At 38.5% G+C, this 24,475-nt stretch overlaps 1 protein-coding gene and 1 long non-coding RNA gene across 9 annotated transcripts in view; one reads left to right on the top strand and one right to left on the bottom strand.

Moving 5' to 3' along the window:
- LOC138763672 (cytosolic phospholipase A2-like) overlaps window positions 1–24,475 on the top strand; it is a 139,958-nt gene that overhangs the window by 11,834 nt on the left and 103,649 nt on the right. For all 3 annotated transcript variants that reach the window (XM_069938214.1, XM_069938213.1, XM_069938212.1), the window contains exon 2: window positions 19,557–19,638. In XM_069938214.1, coding sequence (XP_069794315.1) covers window positions 19,557–19,638 — 82 coding nt within the window. The remainder of the gene's footprint in view (window positions 1–19,556; window positions 19,639–24,475) is intronic.
- Window positions 1–24,475, bottom strand: part of LOC138763676 (uncharacterized) — a 62,163-nt gene that overhangs the window by 16,109 nt on the left and 21,579 nt on the right. Inside the window, exons 3-4 of one of the 6 annotated variants that reach the window (XR_011357713.1) lie at window positions 9,878–9,973; window positions 3,434–3,640 (exon numbers count right to left, since the gene is read on the bottom strand). This is a non-coding gene — a long non-coding RNA (uncharacterized lncRNA). Of the gene's footprint in view, window positions 1–3,433; window positions 3,641–8,449; window positions 8,690–9,363; window positions 9,425–9,877; window positions 9,974–20,544; window positions 20,698–20,763; window positions 20,880–24,475 lie in introns of those variants that run through there. The other 5 variants (XR_011357714.1, XR_011357716.1, XR_011357715.1 and 2 more) reach the window with 5 other exon arrangements.

The following is a 24,475-nucleotide window of genomic DNA, read 5'->3' as shown; positions in this document are numbered from 1 at the left end:
CCGACAACACACAGCCTGAACACTCATCCCTTACCCCAATGAAGTAGTAATAAAGACTATCTTAGCTTTCTCTCCGCCTGCTTTTGCCGAAGCCTGATGAGCCAAAGCCTGGAAGTCTCACTTCTTCACTGGGCCACTCACTCGCTGGGCCGCTTGCTGTCCCTCTTATTTATTGGCCTTTTACCAATTAACCCCTACACACTCTTTTGTAAAAACAGAACTAAAGTAAGAATTTAATTGGTCTGCCATTTCCTTATTCCCCATTATATATTCCCCTGATTCCGACTGCAAAGGACCTACTCTGGATTTCACCAATCTTTTCCTCTTGACATATTTATAAAAGCTTTTGCAGTTGGCTTTTATATTTACCGCAAGCTTACTTTCGTAATTTATTTTTGCTCTCTTGATTAATCCCTTTGTCCTCCTTTGGTGCATCTTGAACTGCTCCCAGTCTTCTTAGCAGACCACAGAGATCAGAATGGTATGGAGATTAAAGTGGTAGGGATCAGGCAATTTGATCTCATTCCTATGGCTTAATTACAGGTGCTTCATGAAGCAATCACCCACCCTGTATTTTGATCATCATTGATGAGAAATTACATGAAAGGTTGAACATGGCTTGTTATTCCTGTATCTAGCTTATGACGAAGAGCACTTGCTTTGCAGATAATGTGGACAAGGGCTCTTGTTCTTGGATTGGATGTCATAATTTCTGCATTCAGGCATTGCTATCCTTTTTTGCTGATTTTAAATTTGGTTTGGTTTTCCTTAAGTTCATGGTTTTGCAATTTACTGAAATTGCCTAGGCCAAGTTTTAGTTCACTGTCAGTTTAACATTTTTTTTTTGCAGTCTTCAGCCTGTGCACATGCCTGTTTTGTGTCAGGAGTGTAGTCTGATAAAATTGGTATTTATCTCAACAGGACATGGTAATGCAGAAACAACTGTGTCAGCAATGATATCAGTATGCTTCTGAATGTGCAAGTCACCAGTAAAATGAAACCACACACATTTAGTTCGAAAGCGCCTGACTTGTTGGCTGACTGTAAATTTCCACAGAACGTGTTCTAATAAGCCGATTATTATTGTTGCAAGTACTTAACTTCGTGGGAACAAAGTTGGTACCTTTTTCAAAATGCTCTGTTATTTCACATAGGTTGTAAAGGTTACTAAATGAGATACATCCCTGTAGGTTAAATAGATATCACAGTTATTTTCCGTCTCTGTAATGCTGATATTAAAACAATGAAATTTGCTTGTTAAGGATGGATAATTCTAGATAAGTGGAAGATGTGACCCATTCTTTTAGCTACAAATGACTGGATATTGTGAGATAGCAACAAGCTGAAATGATCACTAACTGATTTAATCGAGAAAGTAAGAAAGTGCATCCTGGTTTTAAAAGCACCCATCAATGTTTTAGACTTCTACTATCTTTCTGACTAAATGCAACCTACAACCTCCCCTGAAAAGTCGTTCTGCATAATGATTCAGTGACTTCACACTGGCAGTCAAAAACCAATTTGAGAACCTTAGTGATTCACTAAATTGGCTCTGAAAGGATTGACCAAAGGACTGCACTTTGCTTTAAGATCCAAAGTGCATATAAATTCAGAGCATTATTTGGTTTACTGGTGACTTGCACATTCAGAAGCATACTGATATCATTGCTGACACAGTTGTTTCTGCATTACCATGTCCTGTTGAGATAAATACCAATTTTATCAGACTACACAAAACAGGCATGTGCACAGCCTGATATGCAAGCAGGGGTCTTTATATGTTCAGGATGAGTTTGGATCATTGAACCCACAGTACTAAGTTGCATCTATTTCAATGCAAGGAGCATTGTCTGAAAGGTAGATGATCTTAGAACATGGATTAGCACATGGAGTTATGAATTATAGCTACTTATGAGACTTGGATTCAAGTAGGAGCAGGACTGGCAGCTCAATGTTCTGGGATACCATTGTTTTTAGATGTAATGGGGATGGGTCGTATTGCTAGTTGGAAATTTTCACTCAGTGCTCAGACAGGGCAGACTAGGTTTGTTGACTGAGGGTATGGGGTGAAGCAAAAATTATTTTGATTTCAGTCCATGCACCCCCCTCCCAAATGTGCTGTGGCCCCTGGGGGGGGGGGGGGGGGGGGCTTAAGGCCCCTGTTGAAAATGGCTGCTAGAAACTACCCAGTAATCAGTGAGATTTAGAGGAACAAATTTGTAGAGAAATAGTAGAAAGTTTTTAAAAACATAATGTTGTTATAGTAGGTGATTTGAACTTTCCACACGCTTACTGCGACTCCTATGCAAATATAGCGGAGAAATTTAGAGAACATCCAATCAGTGGCATTATTTTGAATTGTATAAATAGACTCACTTCTTAGCACTCTTGTTTTGCTTGGTTGCCACCTATGGTTAGTCTTCTTTCATGATCAGATGACTTGTATGCTGTTCATATACATGGAATTTCCAGAAGTTGTAATTGAATGGTTATTGAATTAATTTTTTATTTTTTTCTCTTTTGTTTTGAGTTTTGAAAGTTATCCCTTTTTAGTTGGATGTTCAAGTCCCTGACAAAGGTCATGGCTGAAACTGCTTTAATTATCATCTATGTAATAAATTGAAAAACTATCTTGAGCAGGAAAATCTGGATGGCATTTGGAGCTCTGTGATGTGCATGGCAGTGCAATGGCCCTTTTAGAGTAGATGTGGATGGAGTGAATCCATGATTAAGAGGTCTCGAGCAGCAATAAGAACCAAAACAATTTTTCAAGAATTGAAATGTTACGTTTCCACATAAAATATCTCACCAGAGAATCACTGGTGTTTTCTAATTGTACATTTTTAAAGACTGATGCTATATCCTTGGGTCTATAAAGTAACAACTTAAATAATTGAAACTTACCGTTGATGGCTAAGAAGGTGATAATTCTCTATTGGCAAAGGTTGTGCCACAGCCAAAGGAAGATATTGGAAGTCAATCTATTCTAAGATCATATGACATGAGTAGAAATGGACTATTCAGCCCATCAAGTCTGCCCTGCCATTTAATCATGAGCAGATCTATTTTCCCACTCAACCCCACTATCCACTCTCCCAATAATCTTTGATGCCCTGGCTAATCAAGAACCTATCAATCTGTCTTTAATACACCAAATGACCTGGCCTCCACAACCACCTGCGACAACAAATTCCATAGATTTACCATCCTCTGGCTGAAAAAATTCCTACGCATTTCTGTTCTAAGCAGGTGCCCTACAATCCTGAAGTTGTCCTCTTGTCCTGGACGCTTCCATCATGGGCAATCACCTTTTTGCATCTATTGAGTCTATGCCTTTCAACATTCAAAATGTTTTAATGAGATCCCTCCTCATTCTCTAAGTTCCAATGAAAGCAGGCCAAGAGCTATCAAACAATGATAGGGTATTACTTACAGTTCTTAATTCTACCCACAGGGATTCTGTAGCTTCTGATCCAATGACTCCTCTCTCCAAAGATTTACTTCCTTTTTGACCAGCAGAAACATCCCACACCCTGTCTCTGATACACTGTGTATCCACGGATATTTAGTTTCCAGCTGTGATCTTCCATCCATGACTCAGTGATGGCCACAATATCATACCTTCCAACTTCCAGCTGAGCTACAAGATAACCAACGATATTTTTTTTATTCTGCAGACATTTAAATACAAGACCTTCGGTGCTGTTTTTTGGAAATTTTTATTTAATTTCACAAATACATTAAAACTTGTACATAAATTTCTTGTTCAAAAATATTAAAAATTAATACATAGTGATTTTTGAATTTTTTCCCTTCCATCCTCCCCCCAATAGCCTGATAGAAAAGAAGGAAAAAAATGAAGAAAAAAGAACACCTGGATATTATTTAAGTAAAACTATTAAATAAAATCTAACATATCTTAATTTTTAGGAGTCAGAAGATTCAGGTTGGATGATTACAACCTATTTCCTACAATTTGAAAATATGATTCCTAAATCTTTTGAAAAGAATTCAAATTTATTATGTCAATTATACGTAACCTTTTCAAGTAGGTATACAACTATCTATTTCAGTATGCCATCAATTTATTCCCAAATACGCATCTGACTTCGAAGTTACTGCCACACATTTTCTAGCTACTGCTAAGGCTATTTTAACAAATTCTTTTTGGTATTTATTTAATTTCAGTTTACATTTCTGAGTAAAAAATATTTCCAAGTTTAAAAAAAAAAGTTGGATCTTGACGAAACTTAACTTTTGTAACTCTTTCCAAAAATAAACCCAATTCTATCCAAAAGGGTCTTAATTTTGAAAATTCCCACATAGAATGTAGAAAAATACCAATTTCTTTATTACATCTAAAAATTTGAATTTAAACCATTTAATTTCTGTGGAGTAAGATATAGTTGATGTAAAGAAAATATATTGTACCATTCTGTACCAGACATTAATTGTATTAATCATACTATCATGAAAGTTTTAACCAAGTTTCCTCTCTAATAACTATTTTTAAAATTTTCTCCCATCTTTGTCTTGACTTATGAACTCCTGGTTTATAGATTCCTTTTTGAAAAATTGTATACATAATTGAAATAAACTTTTAAATATTTTTTTAATATTTACATCAGTAATTAATTGTTCCAAATAACTTTGTTCGGATAATATCATATCTGGACCTAAATTATCTCTTAAATATGCCTTTAACTGATAATAAGAAAATATTGTATTGTTTTGTATTTCCATACTTACTTTTCAGTTGTTCAAATGTAATTAAAGTTGAACCTTGAAAACAATCTATTGTCTTAATTCCTTTGTTAAACCAAATATTAAAAAATATTATTTATTGTAAAAGGAATAAGGCGATTCTGATTCAATATCATTCCTGGTATCTGAAAAATTCTTATTCCCATTTCCAAATGTATTTTACTTCATATTTTAAAAAGATATTTTAACAAAGGAATCTCCAATAAACAACTTATAATTCCATTTATATAAAATTCTCTGATTTATCTTCTATTTTATTTATTTCTATATGAATCCATGCTGGCTTCTCTCCCTCTTGGAAAAAAAAGTAGAGAGAAATCTCAATTGTGCTGCTCTATAATAATTCTAAAATTTGTTAATTGTAGTCCTAATTCAAATTTCCATATTAATTTTTCTAATGCAACTCTTGCCATTTTTCCTTTCCAAATAAATTTCCTTACATGCAAAAAAAATTGATGGTATAAATATAAGTACTGTGCTCTAGGAAATACTTTCATTTTTATACAATTAACCCTTCCAATTAATGTTATAGGTAGTTCCTTCCATTTTTGTAAAGCATCTTCTGTTTTCTTAGATAATTCAAGAATTATGTATAATTCAATTTAAATAAGTTATGTAATTTTTTTTAAATACCCAAATATTTAATTGCATCTCTCTGACATTGAAACTGACTTTCCCTTTTACATTGCTCATAATCTCCCATTACTATTGGCATTATTTCACTTCTATCACAATTTATTTTGTAACTGGATACTACACCATATTCTTTAAATCTTAAATACAATTTACTTAATGGCTTACCTGGTTCAGTCAAATACATTATCACATCATTGGCAAATAAACTAATCTTGTATTCTTTCCTGTCTACTTTAAAACCTTCAATATAATTATCAAGTCTAATTAATTCTACCAAAGGCTCTATTGCTAAAATAAATAATGATTGTGACAATGGACATCCTTGTCTACTTGGTCTAGTCAATAAAAAAGATTCTAATATTTGCCCATTTTGTAAACCTTTCACCTAAGGTTTATAATATAGAGCTCTGATCCAATTTATAAGTGTGGGTGCTATTCCAAATTTTCCTAAGACTTTAAATACATTGGGCTCATCTTTTAACTGTGCTAAATATATTAAATATATAAATTTCTCATCATCTAAATTTGGTCCATATATATTCAAAAAAGTCCAAAATTCAAAAAAAAAGACAACAATGCACTATTATATATCTACCTACTGGATCCATAAATACTTTATATTTTAACTGGAAGGTTTTTATTCATCAAAATTGCTACCCCTTCTAGCCTTGGAATTTAATGAAGGTGCTGCAACATGTCCTACCCAATCTCTTTTCAATTTTTAAAATTGTTTGGATAATTACAGGCAAAAAAAGAATAAAACTATAGCCAATGATACAAAAAAAAACTTTTGTAGCGGGCGCACAATGCGGTATTGTGAACCGCCACCGTCAGTGGCGCCATCACGGGTGCCAAAGTACATCAAGTGGATCAGATGAAGCCCCTGCCTAAAGGTATGGGGCGCTAATGGCTCATCACTTTAACCTGCTGGTTCACTAACGAGCTCATTAACAGGCAGGGAATAAAAGGTCTGTGTATGTCTGCAATAAACCAGTCTTGAGTTGACTACCTTTGTGTGTGTTTGCCTTTATTTAGTAGCATCTACTGTAGTAGCCACTACAAATTGGTGACCCCAAAGTTAAGATTCAACGAATTTGAATCATTATGGAAAAGGAGGAAATTTCAACAGCATTAACAACTGCCGTCGCCATGACAGCTAATGCAGTTGGGCTTCATTTGCCTCCTTTCTGGACACATAAACCCTGAATTTGGTTTCTTCAAGGTGAAACCCAGTTTCGTCTTCTGGGTATAATGGCGGAAGATACAACATTTTGGCATGTTGAGAGTACATTGGACACGGCCACTGCATCGCGAATAAGCAAATTTATTGCTCATCCTCCAGCAGAAGACCAGTTCACAGGTTCCGCCAGTTTCTTCTTGACACATTGGAACTTACTAGGGTGGCATGCGTCTTTTGAAGGTGGAAGGCCTACATGACAAGAATCCATCAGACCTGATGAATGAGATGCTGGCATTGTCAGATGGTCATTCCCATTGTCTGCTTTTCTAAACCTTATTTCTGTCAAAACTTCCAGCTCACATTGCCATACCCATTGGTAACATGGATTTCCGCCGTCCCCATAACATGGCTCAAGAGGCTGACAGGCTCTATCGTATCCTACACGAGAGTCTGTCTGAATACATCTAGTTTTTGCAGCAGAAGCATCTCCCACATCCTACCAGCCTCCTGTATCTGCAGTCCAATCCAAGAAAGAGGAACGTGCTGATGTACATCGAGAATGGTGTTTTTACCATTGCTGCTGGGGAAAAAAATGCCCATAAGTGTATCCAGCCATCTACCTACTACAAAATGAAGTTGGGAAACAAAAGAGCCGGCTGCCAGTAGTGGCCTCGGCAGCTGGTGTACATACAGGCCTATTGTATCTTCAGGACAATGCGGTAAGCGCAAATTCCTTGTAGACATAGGTGCTGAATTTAGTTTGCTCCCGCCGACCTATTTTGAAAGGACGTATAAAAAATGCCACTTGACCCTGCGAGCGGTGAATGGAACTGCCATTCCAAGTTTCGGCACTGGACGGTTCGCAATCGGAATAGGTGGAACTATGTTTCATTGGAATTGTGTCCTCGCTTCTGTCGCTCAACCCATTTTGGGCGTGGATTTTTTACGTTCCTACAACTTATTGGTAGACGTAAAATGCAGAAAATTAGTTCACGCCAGCTTTCAGACATATCCACTGGCGTGCATCAAGGGGAGAGTTTCACAGCTTGGAGTACATATGTTACACAAGGATGCATATGCTGCTCTACTCAATGAATTTCCCCATATTCTCACCCCTAACTTCAATGCCTCAAGAACAGCCCATGGTACGTCTCATTACATAAACACATCAGGCCCACCAGTCCATGCAAGAGCTCGTCATCTGGTGCATGATAAATTGTGGCAAGCAAAGGCAGAATTTAAAGCAATTTTCACAGTACATTTTTAATTGAATTAAATTCCTTTCTTCAGTTCAAAACTTGTATCTGGATAGAAAAATATCTTATTTCCATTATATTCTAAAAGCCCTCTTCTTTCCTTTGCTTGTTTCGCTTCCAGTTCCAAAATCTTCTCTCTTACTTGATACCAGAGGAATTTAACAGTATTGGATGTGGCTTTTGATCTGATTGTGGTCAAGGTCTTAAAGCTCAATGTACTCTTTCTATCTCAATATCTTCCTAAAATTCTTTGACTCCCAAGACTTTGTGGGATTCAATGTTGAAAAAGTTGTCTAATTAATCATCTCCTTCATCCCCTTCTTGAAGTCCAACATTTTTTATATTATTTCTTCCACTAAAATTTTTTAAAGCATCCAGTTATTAGGCCATATGATCTTGAACAGTAGTAAAATTAGTTTGTATATTCCTTATCTAATCTTTAATTGAATCAGTTTCAAATTCTGTTCCTTTAACTTCCATCTCTTCAGATCTTTTTTGCAAATTTATCACTACTACATGTTTAGTTCTACCTCTGATTTTAACATTAAGGCTCCATTTTGCTTTATTTCCTTCATCATTGCCTTCCTTTACCTATCCAAATCATACATACTCAAAGACTTAACAGTTTTACCTTTTCTAACTTTCAGCTTTCTTCTTCCATTTCTTATTCTTCTGATTGTAAAACCTCAGAATCATTAGAATTTGATTCTTCTGTTTCTTCTTGTTGAAGCAGTTTGTATATGCTTCCTTCTTCCAGCACTACTCCCGTTTTATGCGTTCTGCACATGTGCAGGGATATTTTTTCCTTTGGAACCTCTGGCCATTGTTGGAGGTGGCTCAATGTCAAAATGTCCTAGAAGAGATCCCAATGATATACAAATCTGAACCATTGCCCCTGCACCAAATCTTCAGCCACGCATTCATCTGCCATAGCCTCCTATTTCTGCTCTTACTGGTAGGTGGCACAGGCAGCAATCCAGATTACCACCCTTGGAGGTCCTGCTCTTTAGCTTTCTTTCTAACTCCCTATATGCACCATCAATTACTCAAAAGACTATTGCAAAGAAACCATTAGGCTTTTATTCACTTAAGAACACAAGCACATCCATATTGTTTGGTTGTCCTGCATTGAGCTGCAGGGGGCTGTGGAACAGTCACCTTTATACAGGAGCCTGTGGGGAGGGGCCACAGTTACAACCAGCCAATAGGTGTTCCTGACCAGACAATTACACATAACAATGGTTTACCACACCCAAGTTCCTTTTTCAGGAACTTATCCCTTTCCCTATCTCTGTCATTGGTACTAACATGAACCACGACAATTGAATGCAGCTGGATGCAATACCCGACTTTTTAAAAACATTTTAAAATGTTGAATAATTTTAAAACTCTTCTAGAGGTCTGAAAAGATGGCTGCAAAAAAATCTAAAATACAGACTGCAAAAAAAAGATATAACTGAAGTTACAGAGATGGAAGAAGCTGGGCCTACCTTGAAGACTCAGCCTCCAATCCTGGTTTCTCTCCAGCCTCGATCTACCAAACCTCCTCGGGTAAGGATTCAAACTCCAGTGCCACCTTTTCAGGGAGCTGAAGAAAATGGTGCGGTAGTCATCTCAACTACCTACTTAATTATGAAAAGACCTTGTCTGCAGCACATCATCAGCCTCTACTGGGCTGAAACCTCTTGAGTCAGAGCCCAGATCTCCAAATCCGATACTGGGCCACTCACGCAATGGACATTCCAACAATGGCTGCTCCACTTATGCCTGGTTTACTTTGATTTTTGCTGCTAATGAATCCTGATTTGATTCGTCTGCTAAAGCACCAAGCTCCATGAATACTCCTGTTTAAACTCTTCTCCCTGACTTGTGTGTAACTCTTTCCTTGCTATTTTAATGGGTCCGTTGAAGCCCATGTCTGTCGCTCCAGAACATGGTGCTCACAGAAAAGCCCACAATAAACAGTACATAATGATGACATAAATATTCAAAATAAATATATAAATATTTGAGATGATTTACATGGTTACAAGATACTTACTGTTAATCAATCTCACAGGCTGTGGGAAGATGATATTACCCAGCCTGGCAGTCCTGATTTTGATGCTCTTGTACAACCTTTTTTTTAAATCTCCATCTATAAATTGAATTAATTCTATCAGAGTTCAAACATGACATCAATAATGGTGAATGATCTGATACATTCTAGGTTCATATTTACATAATCAATCCTTCCTTGTAAATGAGCTGAAATTAAAAAAGAAATCTATTCTAGAATAAGAATCAAACCAATAAGAATAAAATGAATAATCTCTCTCTAGGATTTAATTTCCTCCAAATATCCACCAAATTTAAATCTTCCATTAACATCAATATTCTTTTAGCCATTTTTGTTTTCATTAAAAATTTTATAGATTTGTCTAAAATTGGATCCAAGCAACAATTAAAATCTCCACCAATTATTATATTTCCATTGACTTCTACCAAATTAAGAAAAACATCTTGAATAAATTTTTCAACATCTATATTAGGAGCAAACACATTCATAAAAATCCAGGATTCTGAATAAATTTGACAATTTACCAAAACAAATCTACCAAAAGAACTAATTACTGTTGATTGTAATTTAAATGGCAACTTGTTATTAATTAAAATAGTCACTCTTCGTGCTTTAGAATTAAAAGATGAAGCTATAAATTGACCAACTCTCTTTGACCTTTGATGTTCTTTCTCAGTTAAATGAGTTTCCTGCAGGAAAGTAACATCTACTTTCAACTTCTTAATTTTAATTGGATTATTGAGCCCGTTCACATTAAATGTTACATAATTCAAACTATGTGTTGCAATAATGCAATTTAAAAAATACTCAACTCCTTTCTCCACCTTGGATCATCTTTGTCTCCACATCCAACTTTCAAAACATCTCCAAAGATAGAAAGTAAGAAACCGCAAATAATGATAAAATAATAAAAGAAAAAAGAAAAAACCCAAAAAGCACTGATTGGGTCAGCACTAACTCACTTAATTACGAGAAGTGGCACGAGGCTTCGGAAGAGGAAAGCAGAAAAAAAGAATTCTCCTCCCCCAGACAGAATATCAAAATTTAATTTCAATCAGTCGATCAAGTATGTAAACTTCTTCAAGGTCTCTGTTGACTTGCTCATCATCAATTTCAACTTGAACCTCAGTCGGCTGTCTTCCTGCTGGAATCCCTCCTTTCAATTTTTCTTGATCCCCTTCGATATGTTGAAATGAATAACGTTGTCTTCCATTCTGCTTATTATTAGGCAATAAATTGGCAAATGCCAAAACTTCAGATTCATTAACAAAAAATTGTGCTTGAAATTGTCCATAAAAAAACTTTAAGAACTGCTGGGTATCGAAAAACAAATTTATATCTCTTCTTCAACAAAACTGACTCTGCTGGGTTAAATTCTTTTCTTCTTTTAACATTACTCAAATCCACATAAAAGAATACTCTATTATTCTGGATCATTAAAGGACTTTGTTGTTCCCTAGTTTTTTGAACTGCCTTTTTCAAAATAATTTCTCTATCTTGGTACCGTAAGCATTTAATCAAAATAGAGCATGGTGGTTGTCCCGGATACGGTTTTTTTTAGATCTCTATGTGCTCTATCAAGTCCCAAACCATTTGGAAAATTCTCTGGTCCCAAAATTTCAGGCAGCCAATTTAGAAAAAAAATTGTACTGGATTAGCCTTCAAAGTTCTCAGGAAAACCAACAATTTTTACATAACTTCTTCTGCTCTGATTTTCCAACATATCAAATTTTTGCAATAAATCTTTCTTCTGAATATCCCACACTGTAAAAGAATTTTCTAACTTGTTTACTGTAATTTTACATTCTTCTACCTCCATATGACATTCCTGAAAGTCGTCTTCAAATTTCTGAATTTTAATTTTATCAAGTTTTATTACACTTTGCCATATCTGTCTTCATTACAGTAATTTCTTCTCTAATAACTCCCAGTTGAGTATTAAAATCTGCTTTCACTTCTGCAAGATTTCCATCCATTTTTTCACTGATTGAATCAATTTTTTCAAAAAATTTATCAAAAATCTGTGGATCAAGAGGTTTTGGGGTAACATAATATGCACCCATTTTACCTTGAATATATTAACCATATAACCATTTACGGAGCGGAAACAGGCCATGTTGGCCTTTCGAGTCCGCACCAGTTCACTGATTTTGTGCACCCTCTTCAGGCATTGGTGATTTTAAGTGTAGTATATCTTTGAGAATTTTAACATCTATCCATAGGTACTCTGTACTTTGGATGTGAAATCTCATTAAAATATTCAAAGGAGTGATCTTCTCCTTCTTCTGATTCTTCTCCCTGTGATTGCGGCACAAGACTTTCCTCTTCCACTCCTACCTCCTCCTCCTCTTCTTCTGTAGATGTAGCCAGCCAGTGGTTGAAATTGAAGACAGGCTTTCTCCATGGCACTTGTTTGATCTGCTACCCCAGTTAAAGTCGGGTCTGCAAGCTCCGACTCAATCACTTCCGTTGTGCGCATAAGCGAAGATTCTACAGTCATTTCTGTAGTTTTCTTCCGTCCTACAGCACCATTTTCTTCAGCTCCCTGAAAAGGTGGCACTGGAGTTTGAATCCTTACCCGAGGAGGTTTGGTAGATCGAGGCTGGAGAGAAACCAGGATTGGAGGTTGAGTCTTCAAGGTAGGCCCAGCTTCTTCCATCTCTGTAACTTCAATTATATCTTTTTTTTTTGCAGTCTGTATTTTAGATTTTTTTTGCAGCCATCTTTTCAGACCTCTAGAAGAGTTTTAAAATTATTCAATATTTTTAAAAGTTTTAAAAAAGTCGGGTATTGATTAATTCTGCCAGGAGAGGTGTTTTCCACGTCTTCTCCCTATGCCATCATGCCACGCCCCCTTGTACCACCTTTTAAATGGGTTACTATACGCTAGATGGAAAGGGTCTTCTATAATTCCTTGAGCACACTTTAGGCAACACTCCCAGTAAAAGTCATCAGTGGAGAATAGGAAGACCCCAGTAATCCTCTCGGTTATTTTAAGGATTCTCATCAATCCCTTTCTTGGTCACACCTTCAAAAAATTGATGAGACTGTGGCAACCACCACGGTGGCCATCAAACCAGCGCTCTGGTAAGTGAGCAAACTAAAGGCCAACAGCCTGCGCAGTGGCACTGGCCCCAACAGTGGAGGAACAGCAAGGGCAGCTTAAAGGCCAGCGACCCCAAAATGGTGCTGACCTTGCTGTGCAGCCAACAGACAGGGACAGTGCACGTGGCAGAAGTGGTTGTTAAGCAGGAAAGTACCCGCGCGCGGGAAACCCGCTTTTGTTATGCATGTTGAGGTCAGACAAAGGGGTCCAAGATCGAACAGTGCAAATATAAAAGTTGCACTGGAATCCTAATAAAACTCAGAGCTGCTTAACCTGACTACACTATGTGTGTGTGTGTGTGTGTCTTCTTTTGAGTAGTACATGGCTACAATTGGTGACCCCAATGGTTTAGACAGCATATAAACCCAGTGATGAGTGACAGGCAGCACCCAGTGCAGTTGCTCTCAAGCTGCCAACCATTTGGACGAATCGACCACGCATGTGGTTTGACCAAACTGAGGCACAGTTCTAAATCTGGCAGACCACAGAAGAAATACACCTGATACTACCACGAGGTGAGCGTCCTGAACAAGGACACAGCAGACTGGGTGGCCAATTTCATCCAGGAACCCCCATCGGAAGGCGTTTACACTGTCTTCAAGGACTTGGTGATCGGGACCTTCAGGTTCTCATGGTGAGAGAGGGGTACATCTGCTCCACCTGGATGGGCTAGGGGACAGACCCCCATCACTCCTCATGAATGAGATGCTGGCCCTCCTGGGCAAACATGAGCCCTGCATCATATTTGAGCAGGTATTCCTGGAGTAACTGCCTGAGCTCCTGGCTGATGTGGATTTTAGTGACTCCCAGAAAGTCACAGTGCAAGCAGATGTTCTGTGGAAACAGAAGAGAGAGTGCTTGGTGTCCATGGGTCAAAACCCCACAGCCAGACCCATGCAGAGCTGCCGAGAGAAGAGCAGCGCCCCAGAGGAGGTGATCGCCATGACCAGTTGTGTTTCTACCACCAGAGATGGGGGGCCGGAGCCCGCCGTTACAAGCTGCCAAGCACGTTTCAGGGAAACGCCGGGGCAGTCAGTCGCTAATGGGCAAGATGGCTGGCCACTAAGACCAACTCCTGTACATTTGAGACCCCCCAGTCCAGACGACGCTTCCTCGTGGATTCTGGAGCAGAGGTCAGCATCCTGCCTCCATCAGGACAGGACACCAGGAACAGGCAATCGGGCCCCAGTCTGAGGGATGACAACAACTGCAGGATTCAGACCTACAGTATCCACAAGATCCAAGTGCAATTGGGAGGCAGCCTCTTCTCATGAGTGTTCACGCTGGCCGCAGTGGAACAGCCACTCCTCGGAGCAGACTTCCTGCGTGCCCACAGACTGCTTGTGGACCTCAAGGAAAGGAGATTGGTCCATGACAAGACTTTTCAAACCTTCCCCCTCAAAGACGCCAGGCTCCCAGCACTCCACCTGGACTCCGTACAGAGATCGGACAATGAGTACGTCAGGGTCCTGGCTGAGTTCCCAGCAGTGCTCACCTCCCCATTTCACCACGGTGACGCCCCGGCATGGAGTACAGCACCATATCCTGACCCAGGGCCCGCCACTCCACGTAAGGGCAAGACTTCTTCCTCCGGAGAAGCTCTAGCTGACGAAGGAGGAATTCAGGAAGCTGGAGGAGCTCAGCATTGTATGGCGGTCAGACAGCCCTGCACACGGTACCTAAAACATTTGGGGGCTGGAGACCATGTGGCGACTACTGCTGGCTCAATGAGGCCACAACACTGGATCGGTACCCTGTGACGCACATCCAGGACATCGTGGCTAACCTACACAGGCCAAGGGCCTTCTCCAAGGTGGACCTCATCCAGGGATATCATCAGATCCCGGTACACCTCTTCAGCTGAACTCATCTACGGAGCTCCTCTGGTGGTCCAGGGAGAACTGGTACCATCCCCAGGTGGACAACAGGATGACTCTGCAGCGCCCCTCAGCAGGCTAAGGGAAAGAGTTAGAAACCTGGCCCTGACTCCATCTTCCAGGCACGGACACGCAACGACCAACACACCTAAAGACCTGCACGACTGTGAGTATATTTTCATTTGCAGGGTCCACATCGTCCACTGCTTCAGAAGCCATAGAAGGGTCCATTCCAGGTCATCTGCAACAACGGGGCCACATTCGAGCTGGAGGTCAGAGGCATTCACCACAGACAGGCTGAAGCCGGCACACCTGGACACGGCGCGCCCGGACGAGACACCAGCACCACGCTGAAGTGGCAGGTCACCAAAGATTGCAGAGACTTTGCCTCCGGGCACCAAGGACAATAACAAGGATAATACCACAGGTTCTGCGGGGGAATCACGATTGCCTGTCGTTGCGGCAATCGAGCAGCCACTCTGGGCAGCGAGCGCAACCAAAGGCTAGCTGCCCACGCAGCGCCACAGGCCTCAACAAGCGAACCAGCAGGTGAACGGCAATGGCAGCTTAAAGACCAGCGACCCCTTGCTGCATAGCCAACAGACAGGGACAGTGCGTGGGGAAGAAGGGCATTGTTTTGCGGGAAAGTACCCATGCACTAGAAACATGCTTTTGTTGTGCATGTTGTGTCGTAAGCCAAGAAGGGCCATGGCAGGAATAGTGCCAGTATAAAAGTTGGGCCTGAGTCCTAATAAAACTCAGAGCTTAACCTGACTACACTACCTGTGTGGGTCTTCTTTCGAATAGCGCGCGGCTACAAGACCCGATTTCCTTTGCATAAAACTATGGCAACTATCTCTAAATGATCCTGGCCTTTCCAAATGCAAGTTGATCCCGAAGCTCAGAATCCCACTGCAGTAACTTTCCCACCAATCATGTTAATCTCACTGGTCCTGGCTGCCTGTTTTCATTAAAAGCAGAATAGTCATCATCCAATCTTCCAGGAACTCACCTGTGGCTAATGATGATGCCAATATCTTTTCCAGTGCTCCCGCAATTTCCTCTTTTGCCTCCCTTGATGTTCTAGGCTACATTTGGTTAGGGCCTGTGGATTTATCTATCTTAATGTGCTTTAAGGCTGCCAGCACCTTCTCTTCTGTAATGTGGATATAATCCAAGACATTATGGTTCATTTCCTTTATTCCCTTATCACTTGCCAAGTGCATGGAGGAGCATTATTCAATAGCTAGCCAAGGCTGTGGTAAAGGTTAATTCTAATACCATTGGTAATCTGCTGAAAATATATGGCAAGCAGTGTGGGAATTTAACATTCAAAGGTTAGAATTGACCATTAAATCAAGCTGGTGATAAATGTTCTGGAGGTGATGTCAGAAAGAATTTTGACTCCATAAACAACATCAGTTGATATGGGCATTCAAGTTCAAGTGAAAGCTACACAGTTCTCCAAGTGCAAATTTGTGGTAGGTTTGTGGGGATTTCTTGGTAAATGAATCAGCATTTATTCAAATGCCTTTCCTATTCTGTAGTTAATTTGTGACGCTTGCAGGAAGCATGTAGTTTTATATCAAACACTGAAATATCTGAAGCCACTAATAATGCTTTGAACGCACCTTTTCTTTTAAATCTTATCACACACCACAACAGCCAACCCACACTTCCAACCACAGTCACTTACTTAGCTTAACAGTCCACCTGGTGAGGTTTTTATTTAAACTAAGCCGTAGAGCAACAATAAGCCAGTGAAGTAAATGGGCTACGAGAGTTTGTTCACAAAGTGCTGATCATATGTTTTTATTTCCTGTTACTATATTTCTTTCAAATTTTTATTTGTAGTTGAAGACATGGCCTCTTTATGGAATGCTTGAACTTGACCATGTCTTGACAAATGATTGAGCCCTTTTGATGATGGATATTTCTCTACGGTATTGTTTGACAGCCAACATAGAATTCTGATAGCTTCTTCTGTATTACCCCTTATACCCTTTTCGCACTATTGCTGGTTGCTACTTTGAATACATTTGTGATCATTGTTAATGAGGATCAATGTAGAGTTTGAATTCCAATGGGGAGAGAGGTGAGAACTTCAACAAACTCCTTTCATGCGAAAGAATAATGAATGGTAATTGGGTCCGTCCATTAAATGGAACAACCTTGAAAAATACCCTCCTCAAGTCCAAATAACTGGATTTTTCCAAGTAATTAAGAGAAAGCTTGAATAGAAACAATTATATTTTCTCCCTTTTAATAAAGGATTGATATTACTTGACCATCTGGCAGCATTAAGCAACCATTGCCAGATTCATGACCACAAATTCACACAGTCTAAGTGACAGCTACATTTTGTTAGCGATATGCTTGATCTGGTCTGGCCAGATCTAGTCTCTCTATTTGATGCCTCCTCCAAAATAATCCCATGAAGTTTGTGAAAGAAGATTTGACTAAGCCTCTCAGTGTGGTGCTGTTTGTCTGCAAGATATTGCTGGAAAGGAAGTATCACAACCTTGGCGTTTTCCGATGCCCCTTAAAAGAATATATCGTTCAGTTCCTCTATGCAGGGTGAGAATTTGTGTTTTAATCCTTTGATATCCTTGCCTTGAGAAATGCAGGTATATCTTGCCTTTAGTCGATTCCGAATGTACTTATTCAGTAAAATTGTTGAAATCTATTTTAAAAGATTTATTTATATTTATTTCCTGTCAAATATAGGCTGAGCATCTTTGCTTTTTTGGTATTAATGTTCAATATCAAGAGATTCAAATTTTCTTGAAGGTTATATTTTTCTTGGTCAATGTTTGAATTTACTAGGGCTTTGCTATGACAGATGGCTGTGGTTTTAATAAGCTTTGGAGGACTTTTATGTACAAATGATTACTGCTATAATTGCAATAGTTACTTTCTATACTCTGTTCAGCTCAGACATGATAACCAGACCTGTATCTCAGGTGGCGTAGATGTTCAAAATGATTCATTGATATTTCAACATTAGTTTTTTGCATTTCACTTTGTTGCTGAATGATACAAATGACCAGTTCTGGAAGCGAGAATGTGCTTCATCGCGAGAAAAGCTTTCTTTGGGAATTAGGATCGTTTTTAGAGTCATTGTGAATTTGTATGCTGAATTTTTCCAAAGCCAACACCTTCGATTTAGATAACACCTTTAACATTGCAAAGAAGGGCCAAAGCATCATAACCAAAAAAAATCCAAGCTACATAGGGTAATAAGGATCATGACTCAGCATTTGGGGAACAACTTAAAAGAGGAAAGAGAATTGGAGCTGTTGAAAGATTTGGGAGCAAGTTCTGGAGCTTGGGATATGGCAGCTGAAGACATGCTACTGCTGGTAGAGGGATCACATTTCAGGGTCACCAGAAGACCAAAGCCAAAATCTCTTGGGTTGATGGGACTGAGGGGTATTGTGGAAATAGGGAGGGACAAGACCATGGAAGAATTGGGGAACTGAAAATGGAGAGAATTTTAATCTTAGTTTTCAGTTAAGCAAGAGTTAAATGGACATCAACGAGCACAGGTGTGAGGTGATCAGGACTTGCTCAGAGTTAGGATGTGAATGCCAAAATTTTGAATAATTTCAACATTGTAAATGGAGGTATACGGGTTGCTGGCCAGTAGTGTTTTGAAATGGTGGCGCTTAGAGGTAACAAACATTCTGAGGCTTTCACATAGAAGGTAAACTGGTGTGGGAATATGGACATACAGTATTGTGGAGTTACAGGAAAATATCTAATTTTTATTTTAAAATCCCATTCATTGAAGGCATCTATGTGATGTGCTTTCTCATGAAGGCAGCTAATATCATGAAGGACCCACATCAGCCGGTCACAATCTCTCCTCACTACTATTTCTAGGCTGAAAGTGCAAAAGTCTGAAGACCAGTTTCCTTCCAACAGTTACCAGGCTCTTGAACTTTCTTATTGTTACACTAATCATGAACTGTTCTAACACTACAAAAAGACTGTCTGCAATATTGCAAAGTCACTTTTTTCTTGCTGAGAATAACAGAGAATATTTATTTTCTATATCTTTTGTATTTAGATACTTTTTAATTTGCATTATGTATATTTATGGTAGTATTTTTTATAATGAGGTACCTAAGAATTTCAGTGCATATACTGTGTATGACAATAAACCTGTCTTCTTTAAAACAGAGGGAAAAAACTGCTCATCTCTTAAATCTGATAATTGGATATACTTGCCTTTCAGTAGGATTTTATGGGAGTATTATTAACAAATATTTGGCCTGCTGTTCTGCTGTGGTTATTGAACTGTGAACCAGAGAAGGGACAAGTTCTATTGAGATAGCACTAACTGGTCTGTTTTGGTTTGGTACTCCGGCAGTTCGGAATGTAGGAAAATGAGGCCTCTGCTAAGTTGTGAGCATTGTTTACATTCTTAGTTAAATTGCAGCATCGGCATCAAGATCGATTCAAAGACTGGTTTCTCACTGAACATGAAAGGCCTCTTATTGTTGTGTAAAGCAATATTTTGCACATAACTACAGTAGCAGTAAAAAAGAGCATGATGCATGTGTATACAATTTATAAACCATTTCCCTTGCTTTGAAATATTATTTTAGAACTGTTTGAAGAGGCACAATTTAACCTGGAATTTTAAAGTCTTACTTTCCTGCATGTTTTTTAGGTAGAACATCAGGTGTCCCATAGATTAACCGTGTGCATTCTGCGAGCTAAAAATGTGACCAAAGGAACTTTCGGTGATCTACGTAAGTGTATTTTTGAGAGCTTTGTCTATTTCTTCTACCCATTTGTCTATTTAATCTCTCACATATATGAAAGATTGGTTGTGACGGTTGTCATCCACACTGACACACTGGGCAATAAGTCCAGCCTGGCTCTGAACCTGTGATTCCATTAAAGATTTAAAACACTATTAAAAGCTCAGGACATTTTTTTGTGCTGCCCAATATTTCCTCCTAAATCATGTTTGGGAAAAAAAGACAACAAATTGTTCGTCTTGATAATTATGCAATAAAGTTTGGTATTTGCTAATATTAGATGTTGAAATTTATTCATCATGATCTTAGAAAGCTTTAACATCATAAAAATGGTTTTGATTGAAATTATAAATGTTGCTGGGCCTTTATGAGATGGGTTCCTGACCCAAACTAATACTCACCACCACTGACGGTGAAAATAGGAAATAATGTTTAAAAATTGTTAAATTGTAGACTCCTAATTTTGAAGGTCTTGCTTAAAAATAAAATCATGTTTTGAAAATTCTAGCATTGTCATGTAATTCCTAGAGCTAGTGGTGGAATGGTCATAAATTGGCTAATTTGTTGATTTGCAAGCAAGGCATGCCAGTACATCATCTGTTTCTTTATTAACTTAGTCGCAATGCAAAATGGATCTTTGTTGAGTTAATAGATTAATATTGACGTGCATGCGATTTTAGTATGATTAAGGTTCTTATTTCAAAATGATTAATTGTTTGCTACAAAGGCATCTTTATGTTCTTGCAAAGGATAATAATGGGACTACCCTTGTGAACAAGTCAAAAATATTGATCACCATTCTATGCTGAAACATGAGTATAAGAATATCCATTGATTTGATGGAGGCTTTACCAATTAATGTTCTTGGTGTACATTATATATCTTGGCTCTGGCTTTTTAAATCTGGATTCATTGATTGAGTTTTATAATTTTCTTCAAATTGGAATTACCAGCTCTAATCTGATGTGTTCTCAAGCCATGTGTCATGTGACTCAGATCTTGAACAAGATAACTGACTCACACAGTCTTTTTTCTCAACCTCAATTACTGTAAAGACAAAATTAAAAAAAATGTTTTAAAGGAAGCGAAAGCAACAATTTTTTTATAGTCGTCCAATTTTTTCTCATTTCTTTGATCTTAGTCATTGGCAGCAGTTTTATCTTTAATTCCTAGATGGCTCAGGATATTTCTGTGTGCGGCATAACTCAGTGTGAAGTCGCTATTTCATTCTGAAACAGTAAAGATGTAAAAGTCTGAGTAATTGGTCCCAGTTTGATGGATTTACATCGGATGGATCTTGAGAGAGAAAAGAGTCTAAAACATGATCTCACAATATCAAATGGATTATTTGCCTATCAGTTTGATTTTTCAGCCCTTACTATTCTTTATCAGATTACACTGTTTGACCTGCAGTGCTCCTCCAGCATTTTGTGTTTTTACTGGGATTAGTAAGAGATTGCTTAAGGTGGTAGGTGAGTGAGAAGGAAAAGTATGAAATCCACTGTTTCAATCATACCTCATTGACTTGTTATGTGCACAGTTTCATAACTCGAAAGGAAATGGGCCAATAACAATTTTTCTCAAGCAAAATATTTTAGTAACAATTGGGTCCAGAACAGTGATTCACAACCTTCCATTCCCACTCACGTACCACCTTAAGCCATCCCTTAGTAATCACAGAGCATTTATGGCATAGGGATAACTTAAAGTAGAATGTGAATTTTTTTAAAAAAAAGCTTGCCCACCCCTGCCCTATGCCATAAGTGCTCTGTGATTGGTAAGGGATTAATTAAGGTGGTTTCTTAATTGCTTAATTCTTAAGAAATAAGAATATAATCTTATATTCAAATATTATATGTCAAAAATAATCTACCATTATTGGAAGCAGTTATGAAAAATCTGTGACATTTGATAACTTTTGCTCAGGCAGAGAAATGGTGCAAGCCAATGTGTTTAATGTGACTCATGAATTGTGTTGACTATTTGTGAGGGATGTCACAGTTTCAATGAACTTCCCATCAACTCATCACTGTTTCTTACCATCATTTCATGCTCTAATCTGCCCTTAACACTGTCACCAGTTAGGTTCAATGCCAAATCCTAGCCCCCTGCAAATTGCACCTTCACATTAGCTCTTTGAAACATTGGAGTTGAGTTGATCTCACATTAAAGAGATATTTGTTGTGTTCATTGTGAGCCAAAGCCAGAGTTAAAATCCAATGAGCTATTTCTCGACAAATGCATTGAATGCCAGGATATGGATGGAGCTGGAAGGTGATGAGGAGATGTCATTACTTAGGGGTATGTTTGAATATTCTTCAAATATCTGGATGAGAATATTGTTTCTTAACTTTTGCTAAATAACTAATAATTTGACCCCGTAAATATGCATCCCACAAAATAAAATTACTCTGCACTGAATTAGTACATATACTTAGAAAAGAAGCAATTTGTTCTTTAATTTAGTTAATGAACTCAGGTTTTTTCAATAACATTGCATTAAATCTTCATCGGTAAATTGACTGCATAACTTCAGAACTGACACAAGATATGAATAGCATAGAATGATTGGACACAATCCTACATATAATTCAGCCTGAATAATTCGAGCTTGAAGATGTGCTGATACTAAAATCAAATCTATTCTAGAAAAAGAATCATGTCTTGATGAATAAAAAGAAAAACCTTTCTCTGTTGGATTTAGATGTGGATTACATATTGGAACATTTTTACACGCAATTTGGCTTTGTGATAAAGTTCAACCATATTGGGAAAAAATTAGAGTATTTTTTGAAAAACTATTTAAGATTAAATTGCCATTAGACCCAGAATTCTTTTTTTGCTGGGTTATACTGTTTCACTGACTGGTTTGGGGTTGGATAAGTTTCAGATAGCTTTTGTTCGTTTGGCATTGGCGGTAGCTTGGAACTATATTGCTATTACTTGGAAGGATACTGTAGAAGTGAACATACTTCGTTGGCATAATGAATTGAGGTCTTGCATGTATATGGAGAAAATAACATATAATTTTGATGATAATTATTCTTTTTTTGTCCAGATGTGGTCACTCTATTTGGAATGTATGAGTTTAGAAATAACTTAAATTTTTTTATTATAAGTTTGTGATATCACACAGTCTATAATTCATTGGTATATGCTTTTTTTTTGCTCCCCTTCTGGGGTTTGCTGAGGGTGGGGGGGGTGAGTTTGTTTTTTTTTTAAGTTTATTTTGCTATCATTTTTATGTATTATTTCTTATGTGTTTTGAAAATCTTAAATAAAGTTTAAAAAAAAATCTGGATGAGTGCTGATCCCTGACTGTCACAGGCAATCTCTAAGGTGCAAGCACCTTCTCTTTTTATTATTCTTGGAGTATATTCAAATCCACTTCCATGAAAATTTAAATAACATGCAAAATCCTGGCTAAGTTTTGTGTATGTTTTTACAGTCACAAATTTAATTATTGGTGTAAATACCTGTACTTAAGAACATAATGAACAGAAATATGAATATCTAACTGGCTTTGGAAACTTGGTTTACCATTTAATGAGATCGGCTTATCTTGGCTTTCCTGCTTTCTCCCTACACCCTTTAACTCCCATGTAGTTTAAATGTCTGTCTGTCTCTGTCCATATCAAATTTATTTTTAATTTTAGACATACAGCAGAGTTACAGGCCCTTCTGGCCCATGAACCTGTGCTGCCAAAACACTCCAATTAACCTACTATGGAAGCCCGCTGCGGGGGCAATTGAGCTGGCGCTCCGGGCGGTGAGCGCATCCAAAGGCCATCAGTCAGAGTAGCGACACTGGCCCCAACAAGCGAAACAGCGGGTGAACAGCAAGGGCTGCTTAAAAGCCAATTACCCCAAAATGGCACTGACCTTGCTGTGCAGCCAACAGACAGGGACAGCGCGCGGAGAAGAAGGGCATTGTTATACAGGGAAGTACCTGCACGTGGGAAACCCGCTTTTGTTATGCATGTTGTGACGTCAGCCAAGGGGTGCTATGGTGGAAACAGTGCAAATGTAAAAGTCGGCCCTGAACCCTAATAAACCTGAGGGTTAACCTGACTACATTACTTGTGTCTGACTTGAGTAGTGCACAGTTACAAGCCCAGAGGACCCCAAAACCCAGCAGCAATAGATATTCACCAAGACAAATGGTTACTTAAACAAAAGTTGCTTTTAATTATCTTTAAACATGAAAACAGAATCACGCTTTAATTTATCACTATTGATTTAACTAACTTAACCGCCTTCTAATTCTAAGCACACGAATATATATTCTGTGTGTAAGTTCAGATTCACAGTCCAATCTCACTTCTCATTCCTCCAAGTTCACTGGTTGCAAACAATTCCCATAATATGCACAGAATTTAACATTTATAAAGTTCACCAAGCTTTAGTGCTTGAAAGGTAAATGGTTACCGCTCAGGGAGGTTCTTGTCAGTTTTTAGAGAGAGATTTGTTGTTTGCTGGACACCCACAACTAATTCCTTTTTAATCAGCCACTTCGGTGTCTTGCCAAGGAAACTTGCCCCCTCAGGGTTCTCCAGATGATAACCTCTTTGTTTCAGGTCACCACAGAGTACCATTTTGTTTCATTTATTCCAAGTGAAACATTAGACAGTCAGTCCTCTCCTCTTGCATGAACCACAAGGGCTTTGACCAGGCTGAACTAAGCACTCACAATCTGTCTTCCAAATGGGGTTTTCCACAAGCTTGCCAGCTTGTGCTGTTCCAGTCCCAGCAGCGCTCTCTCTCTCTCTCTCTCTCTCTCTCTCTCTCTCTCTCTCTCTCTCTCTCTCTCTCTCTCTCTCTCTCT

Source organism: Narcine bancroftii, chromosome 5 (assembly GCF_036971445.1).
Source record: "Narcine bancroftii isolate sNarBan1 chromosome 5, sNarBan1.hap1, whole genome shotgun sequence".
Classification (NCBI taxonomy): domain Eukaryota; kingdom Metazoa; phylum Chordata; class Chondrichthyes; order Torpediniformes; family Narcinidae; genus Narcine; species Narcine bancroftii.
The sequence above is the reverse complement of the archived record's forward strand: the minus strand, read 5'-3'. Positions and strand labels throughout refer to the sequence as shown.